General features: G+C 40.6%; 1 protein-coding gene across 3 annotated transcripts in view; it reads right to left on the bottom strand.

Annotated features, from left to right (window-relative positions):
• il1rapl2 (interleukin 1 receptor accessory protein-like 2) overlaps positions 1-22456 on the bottom strand; it is a 333900-nt gene that overhangs the window by 93614 nt on the left and 217830 nt on the right. For all 3 annotated transcript variants that reach the window (XM_055034309.1, XM_055034311.1, XM_055034310.1), the window contains exons 5-6: positions 12979-13165; positions 12755-12908 (exon numbers count right to left, since the gene is read on the bottom strand). In XM_055034309.1, the coding sequence (XP_054890284.1) occupies positions 12755-12908; positions 12979-13165 (341 nt within the window). The remainder of the gene's footprint in view (positions 1-12754; positions 12909-12978; positions 13166-22456) is intronic.

Below are 22456 nucleotides of genomic sequence, written 5' to 3'. Positions count from 1 at the left end.
TTATGTGACAAACTGAAACCACAGAGAAAATATTCATAGCCCAGATGTAAAATACATTTTTTATGATCACAAAAGCGTAGTGAAACGCTGGCAAATTGAAGAGTTGATAGAGGAGCCATCATGTTGTGATGACTTTCTGAAAGAGTTCCAGAAAGAGCAGGAGCTTCTTAAAGATACAGAGACCCAATTTCAAAATTATTTAGTCAAATTTCCATTAATTTATGTTTTTTGTTATATGCAGCTTTTTCACAACTGAAGGCAGCAGTTCCTTGACTGTGCTATAATATGGCTTTATGAGCCTGTAAATTACACAATACTGCCTCTTTAAAAATCCTTTGAATTGTTTAGCAAAGGTCAAATATTAACCAATCAGTGCCCTGGGAAATATACAAAAAAAAACAGAAGTTCCTTTTTCATTTTGAGCAAATAACTGATGACGTCCAACAAATCTAATCATAAAAAATATAAAGCAAACAATAAAAGGTAGAATTTGCAAACTAATAAATGGGAAATACGATGGAAAGACTAAAGCTAGAAGATGATAGATTAAAGAAAGAAAAGGAAAAGGAGGTTGTAATGGGCATTTGGAATACAGTAATGGAGCCATTAAACCTGCTCTACCTTAGTGCTATTAGTTCTGAAAAATTAGGAAAAAGTCCCTTCAGTGTACCACAGTTTCCTCTGCTTTGTAATAGATTGTTTCTATGCGGTGGATAATGGATCTCAGAAGAGGAAAAAGGAAATGAATAATGACTGTTTAGAAGACTTTTATGGATTTAATATAGGGCCATTTGCCTTATGCATTTTAGTTAATGACTCTGCGTAGAACACTTTCCACAGTTAAGGTAAGAATGATTGCTCAGAGTGGACTTTGGGTAAAATTTAAGTATAATTGAGGCAATTTATTAGACATGCCCCCGTCCCTGTGGTATATGCCAAAAGATGCTCAGCAAAAAAGCCATGCTGCACTGTTTTCCCACCGAGGTTACCTGAAGGAGTATAACTTTAGCTTTCAATGTCTTCTGTTTCCATCTGATGTGCCAACATCCCTTAGATTTAAGCAAGCTCTGCACTGGTGGCAACATGAGTCTATATAGTGGACCCTGTATTTGTACGCGGATACCTAAAAGCCTTGACATACTTAAAACAAAATCTGCGCCGAATGCTCACTTACCATGGAAGCCAAAATCTACAGGTTTCTTTAGCCAATCAGCTCTGAGGAAAATAAATGGGGCTCCTGGATCGGCTGCTATGCAAACGGCAGCCAATAGCATGTCATTTAGCGTTGCGGCCCGGTTTTTAGCTTCCCACGCTGCATTTTCTTTCAAATATTTTATATGTGCTCAACACAAAAAATAATTCAGTGACGGACCACAGAAGAATTCTTAAGTAATGAATCGCCCACAGGTGATTGTAGGCAACAGCGAAGAAACCAACTCCATCAGTGGCTATGCCAACTAGCGTTAGCGCTCATGACAGAAGCGGTAGCATAGAAATGGGAGGGCCTAAGTAGCGTAGATTCAAGCATGGTTGACAGCAGTAACACCCTCCTCATGTCTCTGATTGGTTGTTTCTGATGTTTTTCTATACTGGAGATTAATTTTACCACAGATTATTGCTGTTTTTTTAATAATGCCAGGGCATAGTAACAGTTTTACCAAATGCGTAAATAAATATTGCATATTACCTGAGTTTAAGAATAAATCAAAACTTGAGTACGAAAGAATGTCATCCCTACTGTACTGTGTTAAAAATACTTTCTGTTTTTCCTTTTTGTTTTTTTTAAATATCTGAACATTAAGATAATTGTGGTAAATATAATAAAATATTTACATATTTGTACTGTACTTGTTGAAACAACATGTATTAAAAATTTAAACTGTACAAGTTGCGTTTCTCTCTTCCACCAGTGGCAAAGGTCGGCTTGTTTTCATGGAAACAGAACCAGCGTTTCACACACCTCTACTTGTGTCACGGTTTCCTCTCAAAGAGATATCAGGACCCGTCTCCACAGGCGATAATCTGGTTGGATAAAGTTGTTGATTTTTTTATTTTTATTTCCAATCAAAGTGAATAAGCCAAGTTTGCTATTTTTCTGAGCGTGTCGCCCGACATTAAACAATTTTGCATAATCGTTCCTTTTCATCCTGACGCAACATGCTCTCTCTCTACTTCATATTTTGTTCTGATGATTTCCCCCATCCTGCTTTGTCCTCTCTGTGTTGTTTCTCTCCGCTCCCCCTCTCGGTCAGAGGTATCGGTGTGTGAGACGCAGAAGGGTCTGCATCTTAAGGTTGTCTAATGCAATTAACTCGACCACTGGGTTTTCACATACATGTGCGAATGTGTTCGTCTGAGGGAAGGAGGAGAGCTTCACGCTCAGAGGAGACGGTTAGCATCAGTGGGCTTTTGGCTCCTTTTCTAGCCGATTGTTGCCTCTGTGCGCGCGTGTGTGTGTGTGTGTGTGTGGGAAGGTAAGAAATGTGGGTTTCTGCCTCCCTTCAGCCTCGCTGCACATATTATGCTTGTATCCGCGTGTGACTATGTGTGTATACATAATGAACGTCTTGACTCTCTTATTTTCCAGACCAGTGGATAAAATCATGCTGGAGCATGTTTCAAGTGGAAAAAACAGAGGGCATCAGGTCACATCAACCAAATACACACAACATATGTTACACAGACACTAAAGAGTGAACGAGAGTCAAACTTTATGTGAACTAGTTGTTCGCTACTTATTCAGTGGATTTTACGCCCAACTTTCAGATGAAAACTGAGCGTATAAACACACAGACTAAACTTTAGCTAATTCTGGGTAATTGGGACGAGATCAACCAAAGCAAGGTGGTATGTAGACACAATGAATGCTACTGTTTTAAGGGTAAAAACATGATTCTTTTACTTGCCATTCATAGCGACACTGTCAGGTTAGAACGATTGTTCGAAGAAATAAAACCTGGAGATGGAGGAATTATAAATGTAATGCAGTGCGCCACCGCAAAGGGAAAACAATGCAGAAAAAGCTATTCGCATTCTTTTTTCTCAGACTCGTTGCTACAGCGAAAACACAAAGCGCATTTTTATTTAACCCCATTTACCTGAATGTCAAAAAATAAAACCGAGATCCGTCAAATGCCTACAGAAGGAACCGGATTAAATGGAGTAAATGGAGTCCACTTCTGTGTACGAAATCATTCTGGGAGGATGAAAGCAGTAAACAACTTTTTTTGGCAACATGCAAATGACTATGTGTGGCAGAAATTAAAACATGGTTGTGGCAACGCCATGTACCTCTGTGAAGCCATAGCTGTGTGAGTAATTTCAATTCAAGAGATTTTTGAATTGAAAATGTTGGTTGTTTTATCGATATGTCGTTTTGACTACAATGTTTTGATTAAAATTTATAATGGACCCTGCAATTATCTCAATTAAAAGCTTTAATTCAGCCCCACCACTAACCCTCAGACATTCATGCGGCGTATATTCTGTTGAAAGAAAAAGGAAAAGAAAACTGAAACTGAAACAAGCCTATTTTCCATCAGCAAAGCAAGAAAGAGGAACAACCAAAAAAAAAAAAAACCTTCCGACTGTGGAAAATAATCAACTCAAATAAATGCTAAATGATTCTCTTTAATCAGGCTTAAAATTACAGAGGACTGCTGCTATTAGTTGGCCTTTGTTGTGTAGATTTATGTTAAAAAGTGTGTGTTTTTAATCAGTAATGTAACAGAATGCATTCACTATTAATCATCTTTTTTCTTTTCTTTTTTTTTTGAAGTTAAAATACATGTCGATGGGGTTATAATTGCAACAATCTGCTGTGAAGCAGAGCTCCGGAGAGCTGAAAGTGAGGCACACAGGAACTCAATCTCTGCTCCATTCGTTACATAACTGCACGAGTTATTACGCATCACATCTTACCCTGATTTTGTGCCTTTAGGGCCTGGTGCCACCCATATGTGGAGCTGAACTCATGGCGAGGTGAGTCTGTTTCCACTACAGGAACTGTAACCAGGAACAATGTGGCGTAAATGCCACAAGGTCAACGCAAATGAGCGGATGCCAGAAAACATCCGATGAACTGCAGTGCAGAGACGCGTCAACGCTCTTTTAAGGCAGGGAGGTCAAAGTCAAATACGCCGAGGGCCAAAAAGACAAATTTGGTACTTTGAAAAAATAAAAGTAACTAAGTTACTCTTTGAAAAAGTAACTTAGTTAGATTACCTGAAAGTTGATCTCTGCTCTGTTTGCTGATGAACAATGAAGCCGCTTGTGCTGCAGTGACTTGGAGGCGACTGTTGCATTGTGGGGAATGTAGTGTTGCGGGCCGCTGTGGCAAGCGGGCCGGTTCTAATAGGAATTAAATATCATAACCATAGATAATTAATTCTTGATTTTGACAAGAATTAATTATTTTAATTCATGAATTATTGATTCATTTTGGCTTTGATTTTGACGTGTGTTCTAAGGTAAGAAATGAGACTCCTTTGTCCATAACCTGGCCATTTTAAAAGAGATCTTTGAAAATCAGTCTTTTAATATTAGTTTTAAAGCCCCTTTTCAGACATGTGCATCGTTATAGTTAATACTTGTAATGACATATAAAACCTTGTGATCCCTCCACCAATTGACAGCCTGCTGCTCATTCTGTCGGGGTTCTCATGGTGTTACCAGACGGGATATTTAGTCCATGTGATGAGTTAAGTTCTTCTACTGGGAAAAAGTTAAACTCTTCTGAAACACTTCTTACGTCAATACATCAGGACTGGCTAGAGCTCCTAACTTGATTTTTAAGAGTGAGTCGAATCTTCTTCAAGACAGACAAAGAGTTTGCACTGTTTAGCATGAAATTAATGCTATAAGTGGGTAAATACGGTGAAAGTGTAGTTCCAGTTTCATTATTGCTGCAGCATTGTTTTTCACATGTGTGCCATATATATCTCAGGTTCAGCTGGAGGTAGTATTGTGAATGCTACAATGTGAAAAGTTTAGGAAGGTGACCTAAAGTCTGATGTGATTGGTGGTAAAAAAAAAAAAGAAAAGAAAATCAGCAGATATCTACAGGTTAAAACTTATTTTTTACTTAGCTTTTTCTATTTGTCCTTTATTTTGTGTAATTTACAGCTAATCAAAACTTACGAAGATTTAGCCTGTTACCATATGTAAACGTCTTCTGGAAAAAGTCCCTTTTAATTTAAGCTGACCTGTAATCTATAGATTACAGGTCAGCTTAAATTACATGTAATGGGTGTTTTACATTTCTTTTCATCAAGTAACAGAAAAGAAAATCAGCACCACCAACAGCAGTTTCTTATCCGTTTCTTTGTGTCTTTGGTCAAAACCAGAGTCCTCATCAATCTGACATCCGAACAGATTGGCTTCCTGTCCAAATGAGCACTCTGGTCACTTTAACGTAAAACACTACAATCGCACTCAGGCGGACACTGAAACATTTATGAATCCTAAATGTTTAATGATGCAGCGCCGCATCCTAATGCTGGTGACTGAATGCTTCAATATAAACACGGAAAAAGGAAAAGCCGACAGGGACGACTTCACTTTGTGTGGAATGAGAGAATATATTGGACGTCTCAATCACATGTTACTGTACCAAAGAGACGACTCTTACATGTGGCGTCCCTGTTTATATCTGACTGCTAACCTCAGCGTCGCGGACAGAATCAGCTGCTTGTCTGTTGTTTTTATTGACAAATAGAGAAAGTTGCTGCTTAAAGCTACTTACAGTTTACTTATTTTGTTTTTATCATCGCCAGTGTTTTACGTGTATCTTTCTGTTTTTCCGTCACTTGCTGCTGAACAACTGAGGAGGAAATAAAGGATTACTTTTCTGTATTTTCTATATACTAGTCCTACTATTACCATAGAGACCAGAATATCAAGAAATAAAGGATATTCAGATTAAATGAATACAAGCTGTATGAAGGATTTGGTAACGCTTTATTTGACGGATTGAGAATAAGACTTTAGCTTTAATAACATCAAGCTAGATAATGTTTAAAGTTTAATCAGTAATACTTTTCTAACAAGTCCATGTCAGATCATGATTTGGTGAAATTTAAGGGGTGAAACTGATGATTTCGGCAAACAAAAGCCCTTTTGACAAAAAAATAAATAATTTTTTTTAGGCTATTATTTTAGCGCCAAGTCGCTTGTCGTGCATTGTTTTTACCTAGAAGTTAAAAAGAAACAGAATGGAGGTCAGGTACTGGGGGACCAGGTGAATGATAAAATAATAAAAAGAGTAAAAGTAACCTGACAGGGGTTCAAAGGTAAAAGCAAAGTACTTATAAATGCATCTGCCGTCCCAGATACTGTATTGCATATGAGGTCGATGAAGAGGCGAAACTCCTGTGTGGAGCAAATATCATTGCATCAGACAATATTCCATTGATTTCACAAACATTTCACATAATTTGTCTCCATACCTCTGCGGTTCCTTTTGTTTTCACTCAAACCGTATTTATGTCATTCACACAATGAAGCACTCCGGCACAGAAATGCTCAGCAGTTAAATTTAGCCCGAATGCTGTGTTCTTTGCTAACACACATTTCTCTTTGGAACGCTTCTGAAATATGGATGAGACTTTTTCTTTTTTATAAGGGTTTTGGTATGAAGAGTGCATGAATGGAGAGTGGGGTGAAAAAAACCAAGAAGTAGACTCTGGATTTATCACTAAAGAATGCAGAAAAAAGCTCCATAGACAGGAACAATGAGAACAATTAGCTCAAAACTGTTGCATTGAACAGCCTCCAGACGCCAGTCATGTGTTGCATCATGTAAAAAAAAAAAAAAGGACTCTGGTGAATGTCATATGACAGCCAGAAATAAAAAAAAAAGACAGTGCTGTATTTGCTACGGTTTTTCCCACCACTGCTGTTTGTAGTACAGAAATAAAAACAGAGCTGCTACTTTTATAGCATCTGCCCTACTTTTGTCACAGCAATTCAAACAAAGGTTAAAAAGTAAAATATTATTCACATAATATAATTTTAAACAGTATCACAGAGTAAATGAAGTATTTCTTTTTATCTGGTTGTACTATATACACCCTGACCATCCTCTAGGTTTTGAACACTTTTTCTACAGTGCCATATAAATGATCTGACACCTTAAAGACTTCTTTCATTTTAGCTTCTTTGCCACTTACAGTTTCAGTATGTACCTTTAATTATTATTATTATTATTTTTAAACATCACTTGATTTTTTTTTAAATGTTGGTTTTAAAACTGTCACTATTGTGACAGTGTTGTATGAGACAGATGATCTGTGGGGGAAAAATATCCCAAGCAGTCTGAAACTACCAATCAGAGCCAGGAGGAGGGTCTTAGCGCTGTCAATCGCCTCGTGTATGATCTGTTCCCTGTTGCAGGAAAACTGCTAATACACCGCCATCAGTGGCTATGCTAACTGGCGTTAGCATTCCCAAGGGGCTCATAGCGTCATAGCAATCGACTGCCTTTTTAAAATAAGTGAACCTCAGAGGTTTGGCATTTGTTTCGTTAAAATCTCTACTTTTTCTTTTGGGTGGTTCTGTACCAATCGGATGCGTCTTGCCTTCATTGTGACAAGAACTTCAGGAAAACTGGCTCGCCAGCAACAGACATTTAAAAAACTAAAACAACAACAGAGGCTTTCTGTTTCATTTGAACTAATGGAACAGGAGCTGCGCTGCAACTGGGTCTTCATTTACAAGTCTGGCTCAACCAAATGGAACATCGAAGAATGGCCCATAAATTATGCTACAAGCTGATTCTAACTCGGAAAGTCAACCTATGGTTACTGACTACACCTAACAGGCCTAATGCCAAAGATATTAACCTACATATCAATATATATATAAATATGGCTGACATTTTTATCATTACATCATTTGGTGGACGTCAGAGAAAGATGCAATCACAGTATATCTTCTTGGTTCAAAACTGTTGCTTTTCAATCATTTGTTTTCTAGACTTGTCTAAAAATTCAATGTTTATTGATCGGTGAACGATTCCTGAATTTGGTTGTTTCCCAACAAGAAATTAAAAGCATTTACAGAAACAAAAAAACAAAAACAAAACAGTAATTTCTACTTCATCCATGTGTGTTTGATGTATTTCTTTTCAAGTTTTTTTTTTTTTTTTGGTTTTGTTTGGTTTCAGTTGAACTCAAGCAGTAAGACACCCAAGCTTAGTAAAGCCTGGGTATATCAGAGCAAATAGACAGAACAAGGTCATTAAATCAGTATTTATATCTCACAGCACAGAATGCATTATTCACATAATCAGCTCACTGCTTTTAACACAAAGGAAAGGACTGTTTGCTTTGATTTTACAGCTCTAAGTAACAAAAAAGCCTTTAGTCAAAGCAGAGAAAAAACAATCGAATATATGTGGAGTTTTTCCACAACACTTTTTAGAGTATTACAATGTTTGCATTAGTTTTATGGTGATGATGATGATGTCCCTAATAGCTTACTTGCATTTTTCCTGTCTGCTATATTTGGATCCAAAGCTGCTGGACGACCTTGACAAAACACTCCAATGAGGTAGAAAAAGCTTGACAGTGACCTGGCAACGCCTGAAACATGTGAAGCTTTTAGAGATATTCCCGAGTTAACGCATACGGCCACAGCCCTGCTTCTGTCGACGGTATTTTAATGCAGTGAGGTTGGGTCAATGCAAAAAGAAGACAGGAAGAGACATGACATGTCAAAGTCTTCCTCAGTTCAAGACGAAATGAAATAATTTTGCGATGAATGAAGGGCAGCAACGCTGAAAAAAAAATGGAAACAAGAGTGGGAGCTGGTGTTTGGTAAACATTGTTCGACGCCAGTATTTTTACACTCTGAGCTGCTGAAAGTGTTTTACAAGGCGGTTAATTGAAAGTTGGCCTTGATGCCAAGTTATTATAGTCCTGTTTATTTATTTTTTATTAATATTGTTTTGGATACTTGAAATGTCTTCCAGTTCCAATGTGTAAATGTTCTTGCACTGTTCTTCCTTCACTACTTGAAAATTGCCTCCAAGTAACAATATTGTTTATTGCCATTAATTCTGGGACAATTGATCATCTGGCAAAATTTGTCATGTTGACAGGCCAACTAACAGCCAGCTAGAAAAGTCGGTGGCGTCAACAATTTGTTACCTAGCAACAAGCTGTTGAGTAACTTGCACCGCAACAGTTTCAGATTTTGCCCAAATATATGAGATAAATGAGATAAAACAGGAAAGATTTGTTTCATATTTCAAACAAACAAAAAAATATCAATAATGATCAACATCGACTGATATGAAGCTTATATTGTGATGAGTTTCTCAGCCATATTGTCTACTTGGAATTATTGCTCATACCCACCAACTCCATTCAGCTGCTGCAGCCAATATAATCTCTCTCTTCATTGTGAATATTATTGAAAAGGATCAAAATCACTGATTTCGGCTCAGCAGCCTTGATCTGATCTCAACAAACCTTCCAAGACGCCCAAAACAGTTTCCTTTGACTTCAGAATTTTAAGGAAAGAAAATAACTCACTGCACCTTAAAGAGCCATTCAGTTAGAGCACAATTATGAAAACAATTAGTTTACTGGGAACATAATTCCAGGCAAAAAGGCTTCACAACAAGTCGTTAGTGCTGCAATAAAAATGTTCCAGTTTAGCAAGTCAACACAGGATATCCCCCTGAACCCCGCCGGCTAAAAACAGCTTTATAAACACGAGAGATTACCCACCTCAACAAAGTGTACACTTCCCTGAGGTACAGCGGTTAATTAGAGGGTTGTAAATATTTAAAGGGAACAGAGGAGCTTTAAATGAGGTGTGCCGAGAGTGTGAAATTTACAACACATGTCCCCAGATGCGGCTTCGATCCTTTTCCGGGGCTTTTACTTCAACTCGGTGTATTTAACACCATAGCCGAGAGCGCGTCTTCAGGCTCTGCCTTTTTCTCTCCCCCTGCTTCAGTCTCAATTTAACGTTCTTTCTGCCAGCAGACACAGACGGGATCAACAGCTTTAATTCAGGAGCAGCTGGAAATCAGTGGAAATATTCCCCCAAAAATGATATTTGTTCTGTTGAACAGGTGGAAAAGAAAACATACAATTAATCACTAGGTTTAAGTAATCATAAAGTCAGTCACTGTAGTATTTTTATGATAAAATACTCATTCTTTATGTTCAGAAACAGCCAATCAGAGGCAGGAGGAGGGACTTAGCGCTGTCAATCAAGTTTATGTATGTACTGTTCACAACCTCCCTCAAAAAGCCTGTACAATCAAGATTATCGGTTTGTTGTAGCTATGCTAATGGTGGAGAATCAGCCTAGCACCAAATGAAACACTATTTATCTGCCGTCATCAGTGGCTATGCTAACTAGCATTCATGGTAAACTCAGCTGACGATACCAAGACTTTACTGCTGCTTGTTTCTGAGCAGCAGGTTGATGGATGCAGTTTTGGCATAAATTTATATAGCAAATTACATCATAAAGTTATTTACCTATCTGTGTATTAAAATTATAAGCCAAACTTAAAACCTGTTTATTTATAAAAGGGCTTTTGATCATTGACATTTAGTATTTTTATAATGTTTTTTAACTTCTTTTATTGAGCTTGTGTATTTAGTCAGCACTGATTTATTATGTGTTTCATCTTGCAAAGCACTTTGGTCAATACATGGCTTTGCTTGAAAAGTGCTATAGAAGAATAAAAGAAGTTAAAGTTTTTTTTAAAAAACAGAAAAATACATGTTAATTATCATTTATGTTAATTATAGTCACAATAATAAATGCAGCGATAAAAACCATGAAATAAAGGTGTAGAAACTTATAAAAACCACCATAAAATCTATATATCCTTGTTCAGTTTTTATACATCTTTTTTGTTTCAAGACGTTTTTTAAATGATATGAGAAGTAAATTCTTCTTTATGTTACTCAGAATTATACCCCAAGTGTGAGATTAATTCTAAAGTTTATTATAACTATTACTAAATTATGCTGAGGCGTTACTATTCACTTCCACGCTGTGAGTGAGGGCAAAAAAATGCAACTGCTGTTTACAACTCCACATGTTAATTGCATCCTATTGCGTTTTAACATAAACTAATTAAATTCCCTTAAATTGTGGCGTTAAGAGAAAAATGTTCAGCGAGGAAAGATGCAAAGGAATCTGTGCGTTTCCTGGCTCTGCTCTCCTCTGCAGCGGCGGAGGGAACCAGGGCAGCGCGGTGAATAATTCTCTGAAAAATGAAGCAGCGCCTGTTCATGTCAGCTCCGCTTTGCAAGAGGCAGCTGCACATCTGAAGCACAGCGCAGCAAAGTGCTGGAAGAAAGCAGCACTGACTGGGCTGTGGGATTTAAAAAAGAAAAAAAAAGAGAGAGAGAAAGTGTGGTGAAATGGAGCGTTAAATGTTTTAGGACACACTCTAAAAGGACATTGTTCGGCTTTAGCATGTCGCTAATCACGGCGCTTTAAAGCACTTCAGGAAATCTGTCGGCCTGCATCACCGTCGGAGCGCAGAGGAGGTTGGACTTACGGGAAATCAGACTGCCGCAAATGCTCATGAACTGTTGTGCAACGTAAAACCGATCCTCAAGATGCTGCTGTTGCTGAGAGAAACCGACAATCTGCTGCAGGAGGAATAATAATAAAACACGAGCAGGTGGCAAAGAGCGACTCCTGCTCCTGAAAACGCACACGAAACGGCAACGTTGGCTCTGAGTCCCGAGGTTCCTGACGAGTCAAAGTTCCACAAAAAGTCACCGAGGGCTTTTATGTTTTTTTACTTAAATTACAGGAGGGGGGGAAAATTACAGGGATAAAAAGCTACTCAACAATTTTAGGGCACATTTGTAAAGTGTACTTAAAGAAACTTTAAAAGTGCTGAAGTAATGATGAATGGTGCACTGCTGAGTCCGGTCATCTGTCAAAGTAATGGATGCTCTGGAGTTAGGAGGGCTGCTAAACGTTCAGAGAAGGTAGAGGAGTTGTTCACGCTGCACTTTATTTCATTCTTGTTAGTTTGTCAAAAATGACTGACTGCATAAAGTCCATGTATACTGTACTTAGACAAGTTGGATGGCAGATGTGCTTAAAATACATTTTTCTTACATTGCATTCTTTAACTCAAAGTCATAATCCCTTAAAGGGGCAGTGATATCTAAAATGACCTTTTTTGAGTTTTATTTTATGTTATAATGCTATTCCCTCATCAAAAACATACCTTGAGTGTTGCCTTGATTCTTTTATGCATGTATGAGAAATTCTTCAATCTACATGACAACCATTCAGCTGTGTAAAATGCCTGGTTGGACCTAGCTCCGCCTTCCAGGACAAAGCTCCTCCTTGGAGCTGCTGACTTTCCAACTCAGCTCCTTCAGACTAGTCAGCAGCAATTAGCAAACACCTGGTGGAACTGCACGTCTTCTGAGCTCATTACAGGAGCTACTTCTCAGTTTCCATTCACCATAAAATTGAACAGTTTGACATTTCAAAAAAATCAATTGGCAGAATGGAAACGCAACAATTTTTAAAAACTCTCCTTTTCCGATAAGAAGTTTTGGCAGTAGGATAGCGTCTTTTTTTGTTTGTTTCCTCTTGTGATTTTATTTATTTATTTGTGTTTTCTATTTAATGGAAACATTGCAATTCCCAACTTGTGTTTTTTGTTGTTTTTTTTCACATTGGCAGAAAATTGACTAATTTTAGCGCACATTTGTAATGGAAATGCAGTTACTGAAACACTGTTTCCTACCTGTCACTTTGAGTTGCGTTGTCCGCCGCACCTGCTTGGACCCGTACTGCAGTTCGCACGTGTAGTTCCCGGCGTCGCCCTCCTCCACCTCAGGAATCCAGACGTGCGTCGTGTTGACGGTAACGGAGCTCCTCCATTCCACTCGCTCGCACTCCTAGCAGGAGAGCCCCGTTTAGCTGCAGCAGACTCCGGGAGAGCAGTTGATGGTGTTTTCAGAGCAGTACCTTATACCAGGTCATCTGAGGTTGTTTGTACGGAGCCAGATAGTCTTCGATGTCGGGACAGGTGATCATTTTGCTGTGGGTCACCTCGGCCTTCTCCAGGTGCCGGATTTTGCTGCTGTAGCACTTCCCCTCGTCGCTCTCCTCCACGGTCATCGACATGGACACTTTCATGCAGTAGGTGGAGTTCCTGAAGAGGAGCAATGCCAAAATGCTCATATTAGGAGCTAAAAATATTTGAAAGAAACATTATTGGTCCTGATTTAAAATAGTTTGCTGTTTCTTCATATCTTCAGGTTTTCAGGGAGCTGATTGCACTTTCCGAACCATTTGAAAGAAAGCTTGTTCTTTTTATTTGTTTGACCTTATCTTTTCTTGAGTTTATTATTTATTTCACATTAAATGGCGCTGACTAAACAAATTCAAGTTATTTTTACATGTTTGGCCAAGCTTGTGAAGCCGTGCGAAATAGCTTTGTTGACACAAAAACACATAGTTAAAGGTATTTTGTAGACGCCTGTAAAGTTTGTCCAAATTCTGTTCCAGGTTTGAACAGAATGTGTCAAAAACACTTACAGCTCAGAAGTCTGATGACATATCGAGCTTAAAAAAAGGATCTGAACCAGTATCACCATCCGTGATGCCGACCGTGTATTTACCTGATGTCAAATCAATACCAAAATATGCAGAATCGTACACGCTTATCGTTTATGTCAGGAACGTTAAATATAAAAACGTATTTTGCATCTCTGAGGCGTGAAAGGACTCTTGAATCAATCTGAGTGGGTTTGTTTGGAGCTGATTTGTTTAACCATCCAAGGATTAGCCACAACAACAGTGACATGAGTCATCCCTCCATTTGCTCAAAACAGAAATGGCCTTCATGTCATTTTCGCGGTTGGATGCTGAGCGGACCTTCAGGCACTGCTCTGGGTACTTTTTGTCTAATTATGGCCCTTCTGAGCTACCGTACAGGGAGTCATGGACGTCACTGAAGGTCTGAATCCATGTAAACATCCCACTAGCTGTTAGCATTCGATTAGCTTGTGATCTCACTCTGCATTCTGCCATAATGAAGTTACACTGAATTGCCCTTCGGGTGACTTTAAGCCAGTGGATTAAAGAAGGAAACTTCAATGTTTACAGCTTAAATTTGGACTTAAAGTATGAGGTTGGGCTGAAGGTGACGGGGGTTTTGTATGTTTTTGTGTAGGGAGGCTCAGCTTGGTGTTTTCTCCAAAGTTAACCTCGAGACACAAAGCAACATTGATCTATTTCTCTTTTTATCCTCCGTAACACACTCGCACACACTCACCTATTGTCCTTTAACTACAACCTCTCATCTAAATGGATCTAAACCACTTATCCCATCAATTGAGTGGGTGTGTGTGTCTTACAGGGGGCACTGGGATTTGGGTCAGTGACCTAACTAAGACCACTGAGCATTGAACTTGGAAAGCTTTTTATCCACCCAGCGCTCCATCATCAATCTCTCTCCAACCTGCAGCATCGTGTTTTCATCTCCATAGATTCAGTTACGGTTCTCTGAAGCTCTGGTGGTTTTCTCCAGCTCTCTTTCTCTCTCTGTCCATCTTACTCTCTCACACACACCGGGCAGTCCTTTAGGAGTCGCTTGAATGTGTTTCGACTTGTCTGTCCCTAAATTACAGCTCAGATCAACTGCAACAAAAACCGTCGGGGTCACTTTACTGTGACGGCGTGTCAGAGCCAGGAGAGACAGAGAGAGAGAAAAATTAGGTTTTTTTAAAAAAATTGATATTGTAGAGTAAGCAAAAAATAAATAAATAAATCGATCAGTTCCAAAAGTCAAAAATTTGCATGATAAAACTCAGAAATTTTGAGATTGACTTCAGAGATCAGCTTCAGAGCTGCAAAAGTCCAAAATTTGTGAGAAAAAAAAAATAAAACATTAGAAATTGAGATTCATTTCAACTTGCAAGATAAAAATCCAGAAATTTCCAAGTTTTTTCTTTTAAGTTTCTGAGATTAATAAGTGAGAAAAAGAAAATTATTTTCGGAAATTTTCTAGAAAATCTTGGAAAGTCAAAAAAACATTGACTTCTGAAACTGAAAAAATGTACAAAGATATGTAAAACTTTTCTCGCTCTGAAATCCAATTTTTGTTTTTCTGGAAAATCTCAGTTTTTTGCCTGAATTGTTCTCCTTTTTCTGAATCTACAATTGGGCTAATACATTGTCATACTATCCGAATGCGAATGAGATGGAAAAAAAACCCTTAAAGTATCTCAAAGATTTGCATTTCATATACAATATAATTAACAAATGAAAAGCAGCTACACCTGAAACAGAACCACAAAACCTCATGACCTTCAATGTCAACGCAACACAAAGTGTACAGAATAAAACCAAAGTCAACACATATAACATGGGATTGAAGTTTGACTTATTGACTAATACTTCATCTTTATTAGTTTGAATTAACACCAGAAAGTGAAAACATTTGTCAAGAAGTGGAATAAAACAGAAGTTCTACTTGACGTTAAGTGGCAGGAAAGTATATATACTTTATATATATATATATATATATATATATATATATATATAAATAGATAAAGAGAGAGAGAGAGAGTTTGTCTTACAGTCCAGAAAATACGGCATTTAGCAAATCTCTACATAAACGGACACAATGAAACATGCAACAATGAAAGATTTTCTGTCGTCTCTCATCGACCCAAGAATCAAGAATTACATATTAAATCACTTTGATTTCTTCTGCTTTCGAACTGATCAAGTGTACAGCTACACGTGTCTCCTACATGTTTCCTTCCGTTTGTCACTGTGTTCAAACCGCACACATTAAAAACTCTGTCAAACAAACAAACACACACACAAAAAGGCATTATGTATACCTCATGATAAAGCCTGTGATTCAGTTGGACTGCAATCCAAACGACATCTCAAACGCATGTGTTGCGTCTTGCTCACGGAAAAGCTCAGTCCGCGTGTGGGTGTGTGTTCGTATCTGCTGTTGTTCAGGACACATTGGAATGCATTTGTTTTGGGGGGAGACAAATAAGTGCCACAAACATCTTGTCATTGTGCAGCGCACTGCTGACGAAAAAGATCTTTAGGCTAAAGAAAAGAGAGAAAATAATGGGATCGTTTTTTGTGTTCTGAATTAAATACAGTGCGGTGAGTCAGTTTTCCAATCCGCCGCAACGCAATCAAGAAAATATCCAATTTGGAATCAATCTGTGGTTACTGATAAAAGGAGAAACAAACAGTCGCTATAAATGAAAACTCAATGTCTTATACAGTAGGATGCTCAAAATCAGTAATAACAGCGGATTAGGTGGGACAGAATAGAACAGCGTTGGATCCCCAAACACGTATTTTTGGCACTATTTGTACCGTAATTGGCTTTGCGGGAGAAAATCTTAAAGATGAGCCACGTTTCAGATTGATTCAACCGTTTCCTTGGCAACGGGTCTATTTTCAGATTCCCTCCGTGCGTTTCGGGGCCCGACGTTTGGTTTGCAAGAAAACCACTCCGGGTGTAATTTGTTATGATAAAGTAGCGTTTTGCTGGAGCGCAGCTTGCAACAGCTGCCCAGCGGAGGGGAGAAGTCAGCCGCCGACCCGGATGACACCATTCTGGAGGCGACGACGTCTCCCTTTAAAAGTGGGGTATATTTATTGATGTTTCCATCCATCTCAACGGCCATTGAAAATGACGGCCCCTCAAAGAGCGAGGCCACCAAGACGCAGCGGTCTGCATGTCAAGAAATGGTCACGGTCGGGTCAAAGTGACATACATTACATGCCTTAATGGTCAAACCTGCATGATACTCCTGCTATGAATCTACAGGTGTCATTTTAGTGCATTAATAATAAGGTCTGCCACACATTTTAGATTTTTTGGGGATAAAAATGTTGAAATCTTGTCCTTCACTACTTCACTATGCACTACTTTGTCGTTTTTAGTGCAAACTAGATTTAAAACAAGATTTGAGACTTGATTGCTTGTTCTTTTTTTTCCTTTTTTTTCCAGCTTTCACAATTACATGAAATATTTAAAACAAGCCACAAACAAAATGCCCACATCCGCTTGTAATCTACAGCACCGCGTCAATAAATCAGCCTCCCTGCAATTACCCTCCTATGATCAGGGCAGGCTGCTGGGGGCTGCGTTGAATTATGGAGCTAATAGACGGGACTGTGTCCTGGCCAGCAGGCAGCGTGTTTATACCTGGAACTCACCAGCAGGCAGCGGGAGAGCAGGGACCCCTGCACACATCCAGGCACTCACACAGGAGCGGCCTGACGAACCCAAAACGCTCCAACGTCCGAACGCAAAAGCCTGAGAATCGACTGTTTTCTGCTAATGAGATTAAAAAGCCTGCTTTTTATTTTTTTACATTAAACGTCGACAGCTGGAACATCGCGCCGGAGACTTCCTCGGCGTCGTGAGCCTGCTCGGCACAGAGGGCCTGCAGAGGCTGAAGGATTGGAGGTTCCCAATGGGAGGAGAATGGGCCAGAGAAGGCCTGCTCCATCGCAGCCGGAAGAACGCCGCTCAGAGGAACGCCACTCAGAGGATCCGGACTTTGCTGAGAAGGTGCGGATAATTCATTGTTTGATTAAGGAATGTTGAGTCCAACGACACCGCCCGCTATCCACCCTCACTGCAGAGATTAATGGAGCATCTGGCAGGAGTGATCGTACCAGCGATCCCCTCCCAAGAAACGGCCCTCAGGATCAGTGGCAATGCTAAGGATTGGACATGGACCACGCTGGTGATCCTGAGGGACCACTACGAGGTCTGCAGGACAAAGGACATATCTCTTTTATTGGAGCAGGGACCTGGAGACTGGAAGACACCTTTTGTGGTGGCGGAAAAATGGGCAAGAAGAAACCTGGGCCGCCGCCTCCAGGAGGCAACGGTTCTCTGGACCCACAATTGGTTGGCAGAGCAGCTAAGTGAGTGGAGAGCCGAACCGGAATTGGTGGCGGGACCCTCCCGTTCGGATCCTCCCGTTGCTGCTGCAGCAGACGGGCTCCGTTCTGTTCCTGCAAATGTTGTGCAGTGGTGATGACTGACCCGATTCCCACTGGCTGGTCACCAGTGGGGGACGGCTCGGAGGACGAGGGGATACGTCCTCGCCCGCTCCCGGAGAAGCCTGTCTCAGCATCTCCTAAAAAAACGACGCTACCTGCAGGCCGGAGGTGACTCACAAGCTGAGACTGCAAACAGTAACGACTTGTTTGAGCCTCCGGTTTCAGAGATCGAGGACCTCACTTCGGACGACGAGAGGGGCCCCTCGATGACGCCTCGTCCAGCTTTGGCACAGTTTGTTGTTATAGAAGATCCAGCCGCCACCCCGGATAACGCTGTGACTCCGCCTCCCCCGTTCACCTCATCGCCTCTCCTGGACCTTTCTTCGGCGGAGATGGAACTGTTTCTCCAGGGGACGGGGCTTCCGGCTGGAAAACCACCACGGGAGACTTCCTACTACCCCAACACCGCTTCTCTTGTGGTTCAGGATTCTGCTTCTCAGGGTGCCGCTGCGACTGCGATGGAGCCGATGGCCGTGGCGGAACCGGCTGCTGCGACGAGGGGTGATTCCCTGGACCGCACAGAAGGGCATCGAGAGCAGGCCATGCTGAGGCACCTCAATTCCTTTATTAGGATCTGCCTCGGCCACATCCCCGCTCTCCTGGAGAGCTTCGCTACCGAAAAAGATGGCATTCACTGGACCCCGGGGACCACGGCGGCGATCTTGGCCCATTGGCATGCGGTGCCAAAAAACTGAATACCCCTGCAAGCCGGAGAACACCGGGTGGGGGAGAAACTGTTGTGAATTTGTCCCGCAGGTTCGAGTGTTCGGAGGCCCTGTGGAGTTTGTTGGAAAGAGGCTTGACCTTTGTGCCCTCCACGACAAACAGGAGAGTGGGGCTCGAAAGCAGGTATGAACTTCAACAATATCATCGCAGGGTCAAGCTGGCCCTGTTGCATTCAACATCATCTTCAAACGTTTATTAATCACGATGGGGGCAAAAGTGGCCTAAAGTTTCCAGGACCTTTTAAGTCGTGCTAAAATGAAAGAATCTGAGGTGCAGCTGATCGTGATGAAACTTTATTGAAGTTTTTTTTGTGAGGTACAATTAAAGCAGAGAATGCTTTTACTTTCAACATGCCTGTCGGTTCAGTAACACTTAAAAAAAAAAAGAAAAAAAGGAACTGAAGCCAAGTTCAACCTCCCTGATGTTTGTAATTATTTCTCAGCACAACCGGCCCAAGTCATTAGCTGTATGGACCCCCTGCTGGAAATGAAGGTTCACTGGCAAGGTTGAAAAATGGGATTGTTGTAAAGAGACAGTTGCTACTTTTACATTAAAAATGTGCACAAAACTTAGCCGATATTATGCGAATGACAAACTTCTTCTCCCCCCACAATTTTGCAATTGCAGTGTTTCCATTAAATAAGAAATGCAATTACAAGTCCATCCATCTATCCATCGTCTGCCGCTTTTCTGGGGTCAGGTTGCGGGAGTAGCAGCTTAAGAAGGGAGGCCCAGACTTCCCTCTACCCAGCCACTTCTTCCAGCTCCTCCGGGGGAACCCCAAGGCGTTCCCAGGCCAGCCGGGAGACATAGTCCCTCCAGCATGTCCTGGGTCTTCCCCGGGGCCTCCTCCCGGTGGGACGTGCCCGAAACACCTCACCAGGTAGGCGACCAGGAGGCTCCTGACCAGATGCCCGAGCCACCTCAACTGGCTCCTCTCGATGTGGAGGAGCAGCGGCTCTACTGAGTCCCTCCCAGATGACCGAGCTTCTCACCCTATCTCTAAGGGAGAACCCGGCCACCCCACGGAGGAACCCCATTTCGGCCGCCTGTATTCCAGATCTCGTTCTTTTGGTCATGACCCAAAGCTCATGACCATCGATGAGGGTAGGAACGTAGATCGAACGGTAAATCGAGAGCTTCGCTTTTTGACTCAGCTCTCTCTTCAATTTAACAATTAAAAAGTCAATCTGAAAATAATTTTTTTTTTACCTTTTTAACATTTAAAATTACTGTACATCAACCCCAAGAGAGCTAAAGCAGTGAACTGATCTTTTAAATTTTAGTTTGGTTTATTTTTCCCTCATCCGTGAACAAGATCCCAAGATACTTGAACTACTCCACTTTGGCTACTAGTTAATAACATGTTATTGATCCCAGAGGGGAATACATTTCATTTATGTTATGCAATTTTCTTTAGAGTGTTGCAGACGTACCTGAGGATTAAAGAGTGTACATATCTAGGACATCTCAGAGGAATCTTTTTAGGCAAATAACAGACTCTCATCCTGTCTCTTCCAGATGTGCATTAGTGCATCATCAGAAACACTGGACAATGCAGAGAGTGATGAGGATGAAACAGAAGCTGCTGTTGTCTTGACAGAAACTATGTGCCCAAATATAAGGATTACTGGTTCTTGAACGTCTTTCAACTGCTATCCGAAAAAATTGATCAGAAATCTGCCTAACGAAGGTATATATGTTTTTTATTTGTTTAAAGTTCTCAATTTTAGGACAGTTGTATGTGAAGTCAGCTCTGAGCTTTACACCATGTTGTAATGTTAGTACAGAGGGGGACGGGGGGTTGTCTTGATTATTTTATTCATGTTTGAAAAAAAATCTTTAATCTCCATGGCAACCATTGAACCTTACAAAACTCCTGGATGGACCCAGCACTGAGACACATCTCCTCCTCAGCTTCAGTTTTTGGTTTCTGAGCTTAATCCTCGCTTAGGTCCCCTCCCTCAGCTCCTTCAGACTAGCCAGCAGCAATCAGCAAACACCTGATGGAACTGTGTATTTCCTGAGCTCATTATAAAAACTACTTTTCAGAGAAACGCTGGTAAAAATGGTGTTTATAGGGTTAATAGAGGAACCCTGTTGTAATGACTTCCTGAAGGTGGGGTTTCAGAAAGAGCAGAAGCTTCATAAAGAGACAGAAGCCCAATTTCAAGGTGTTAAATTATATAAATCAAATTCCTCTTAAGTCATATTTGACATAATTTTTTTTTTCAACTGAATGTAATAACGTCACTTGACTGTGCTATAAAATGAGACCACGTGCCAAAAAACCCACAACATTTTTCTTTTAGAAAGTAAACTCTACACATGATCAGAAAGAAAGCGGTTCGTGAAAGTTAAGACTCTGCTGAATGTTGACCCAACTAATGTGACTCAGATCATTCTAAGTTTACCGTATATATTTCCTACAGTAAAACCTGGATCCTTTACGTGTTTAATGAGGGACTTTACAGATCGTTTGGGTTTGGGTCCAGGCCTCCTCCTTCCTCCTTTTCTCTCATGTCTCTGCTCTTTCCCTCATATCGCCACCAGGCCAGGAAGAATTCAGAGAGCCCTAAACCTCCTCAACATCAAAGTGTCAAAGTAAAGCTTACTTAAAGCTTTTTCTTCCAGGCACCCCCGGCCATGCCAGCAGGAGTAGGATTATGTTGGCATGAACTGGCACATGTTAGCACACGCTGGGATGAGAGCGATACCAAAGTAGATGGCTGCCAAGTTACTGAGGACTGCCAAAAAAACTTCAAATGACCGCTCTCTCCTTCTCTGCGCCCGGTTCACCGTCCACTCCTTCCTTGTTAGAGTCTGACGACATATTTTTGACCCCATCCGAACTCCATTTCGACTGTCATTTCATTTGACCAACAATTTCTAACAATTGGCTCACGTCTAGCCTTGAAGGAATGTTTTCTTGTGTGAGAAAAACATGAATTGAACGCCAGAACAGAGAACATGTCCGGCGTAAACTAAATAGAGCGACTGTGAACCACGGAGCAGGATGTGTCGTGTTCACCGTCACAAAATTCGCCATGAATTTAATTGTGTCGCGGCGCGTGCTTTGAGAAATGTGACAGCAAGACAACGCATAACTGGACCCTGCATCATAATATTGACCCAAAACATATCAGTAAATCCATGAAGGTATAGGATGTAAAATCCACTTTGAGCTTTACATCATGTTAAAATGTCAGAGCTGTCCATCATTTAAAAAAATATATTTGAAGTGTTGCCTTGATTCCTTCATGCATGTTTGAGAAATCCTTTAATCTTCATGTAAGCTGCGTAAAACGCCTAGGTAGACGGAGCTCCACCTTCGAGATGCAGCTCAGTTTCAAATAGGTTGAACTGTTTTGGGGAAACTGCAGCAAACAAAGAGCCATTTTATATGTTGATTCAGACCCGTTAGCTTCTCTATTGTATGAAAACCGTACTGCTGGTGGACATCCTGGCGTCCTCCTCATGTTAAACCAAAACCGGCTATTTATGACGTATCATTTGCTGCTAAAGACCTTTTGATTAAAACATCTTCCAAAAAGTCGCATGCCAAGAAAATGCTAACATGTGACCTTTAAGTCAAGACGATGCAACACAGTCATCTTAAATTTAAACGAAAGTCGTTTAAATATAGAGCGCTAGA

Source organism: Poeciliopsis prolifica, unplaced genomic scaffold, assembly GCF_027474105.1.
Source record: "Poeciliopsis prolifica strain line A6 unplaced genomic scaffold, Auburn_PproV2 SCAFFOLD009, whole genome shotgun sequence".
NCBI lineage: Eukaryota > Metazoa > Chordata > Actinopteri > Cyprinodontiformes > Poeciliidae > Poeciliopsis > Poeciliopsis prolifica.
This window is presented reverse-complemented; position numbering and strand designations above follow the sequence as displayed.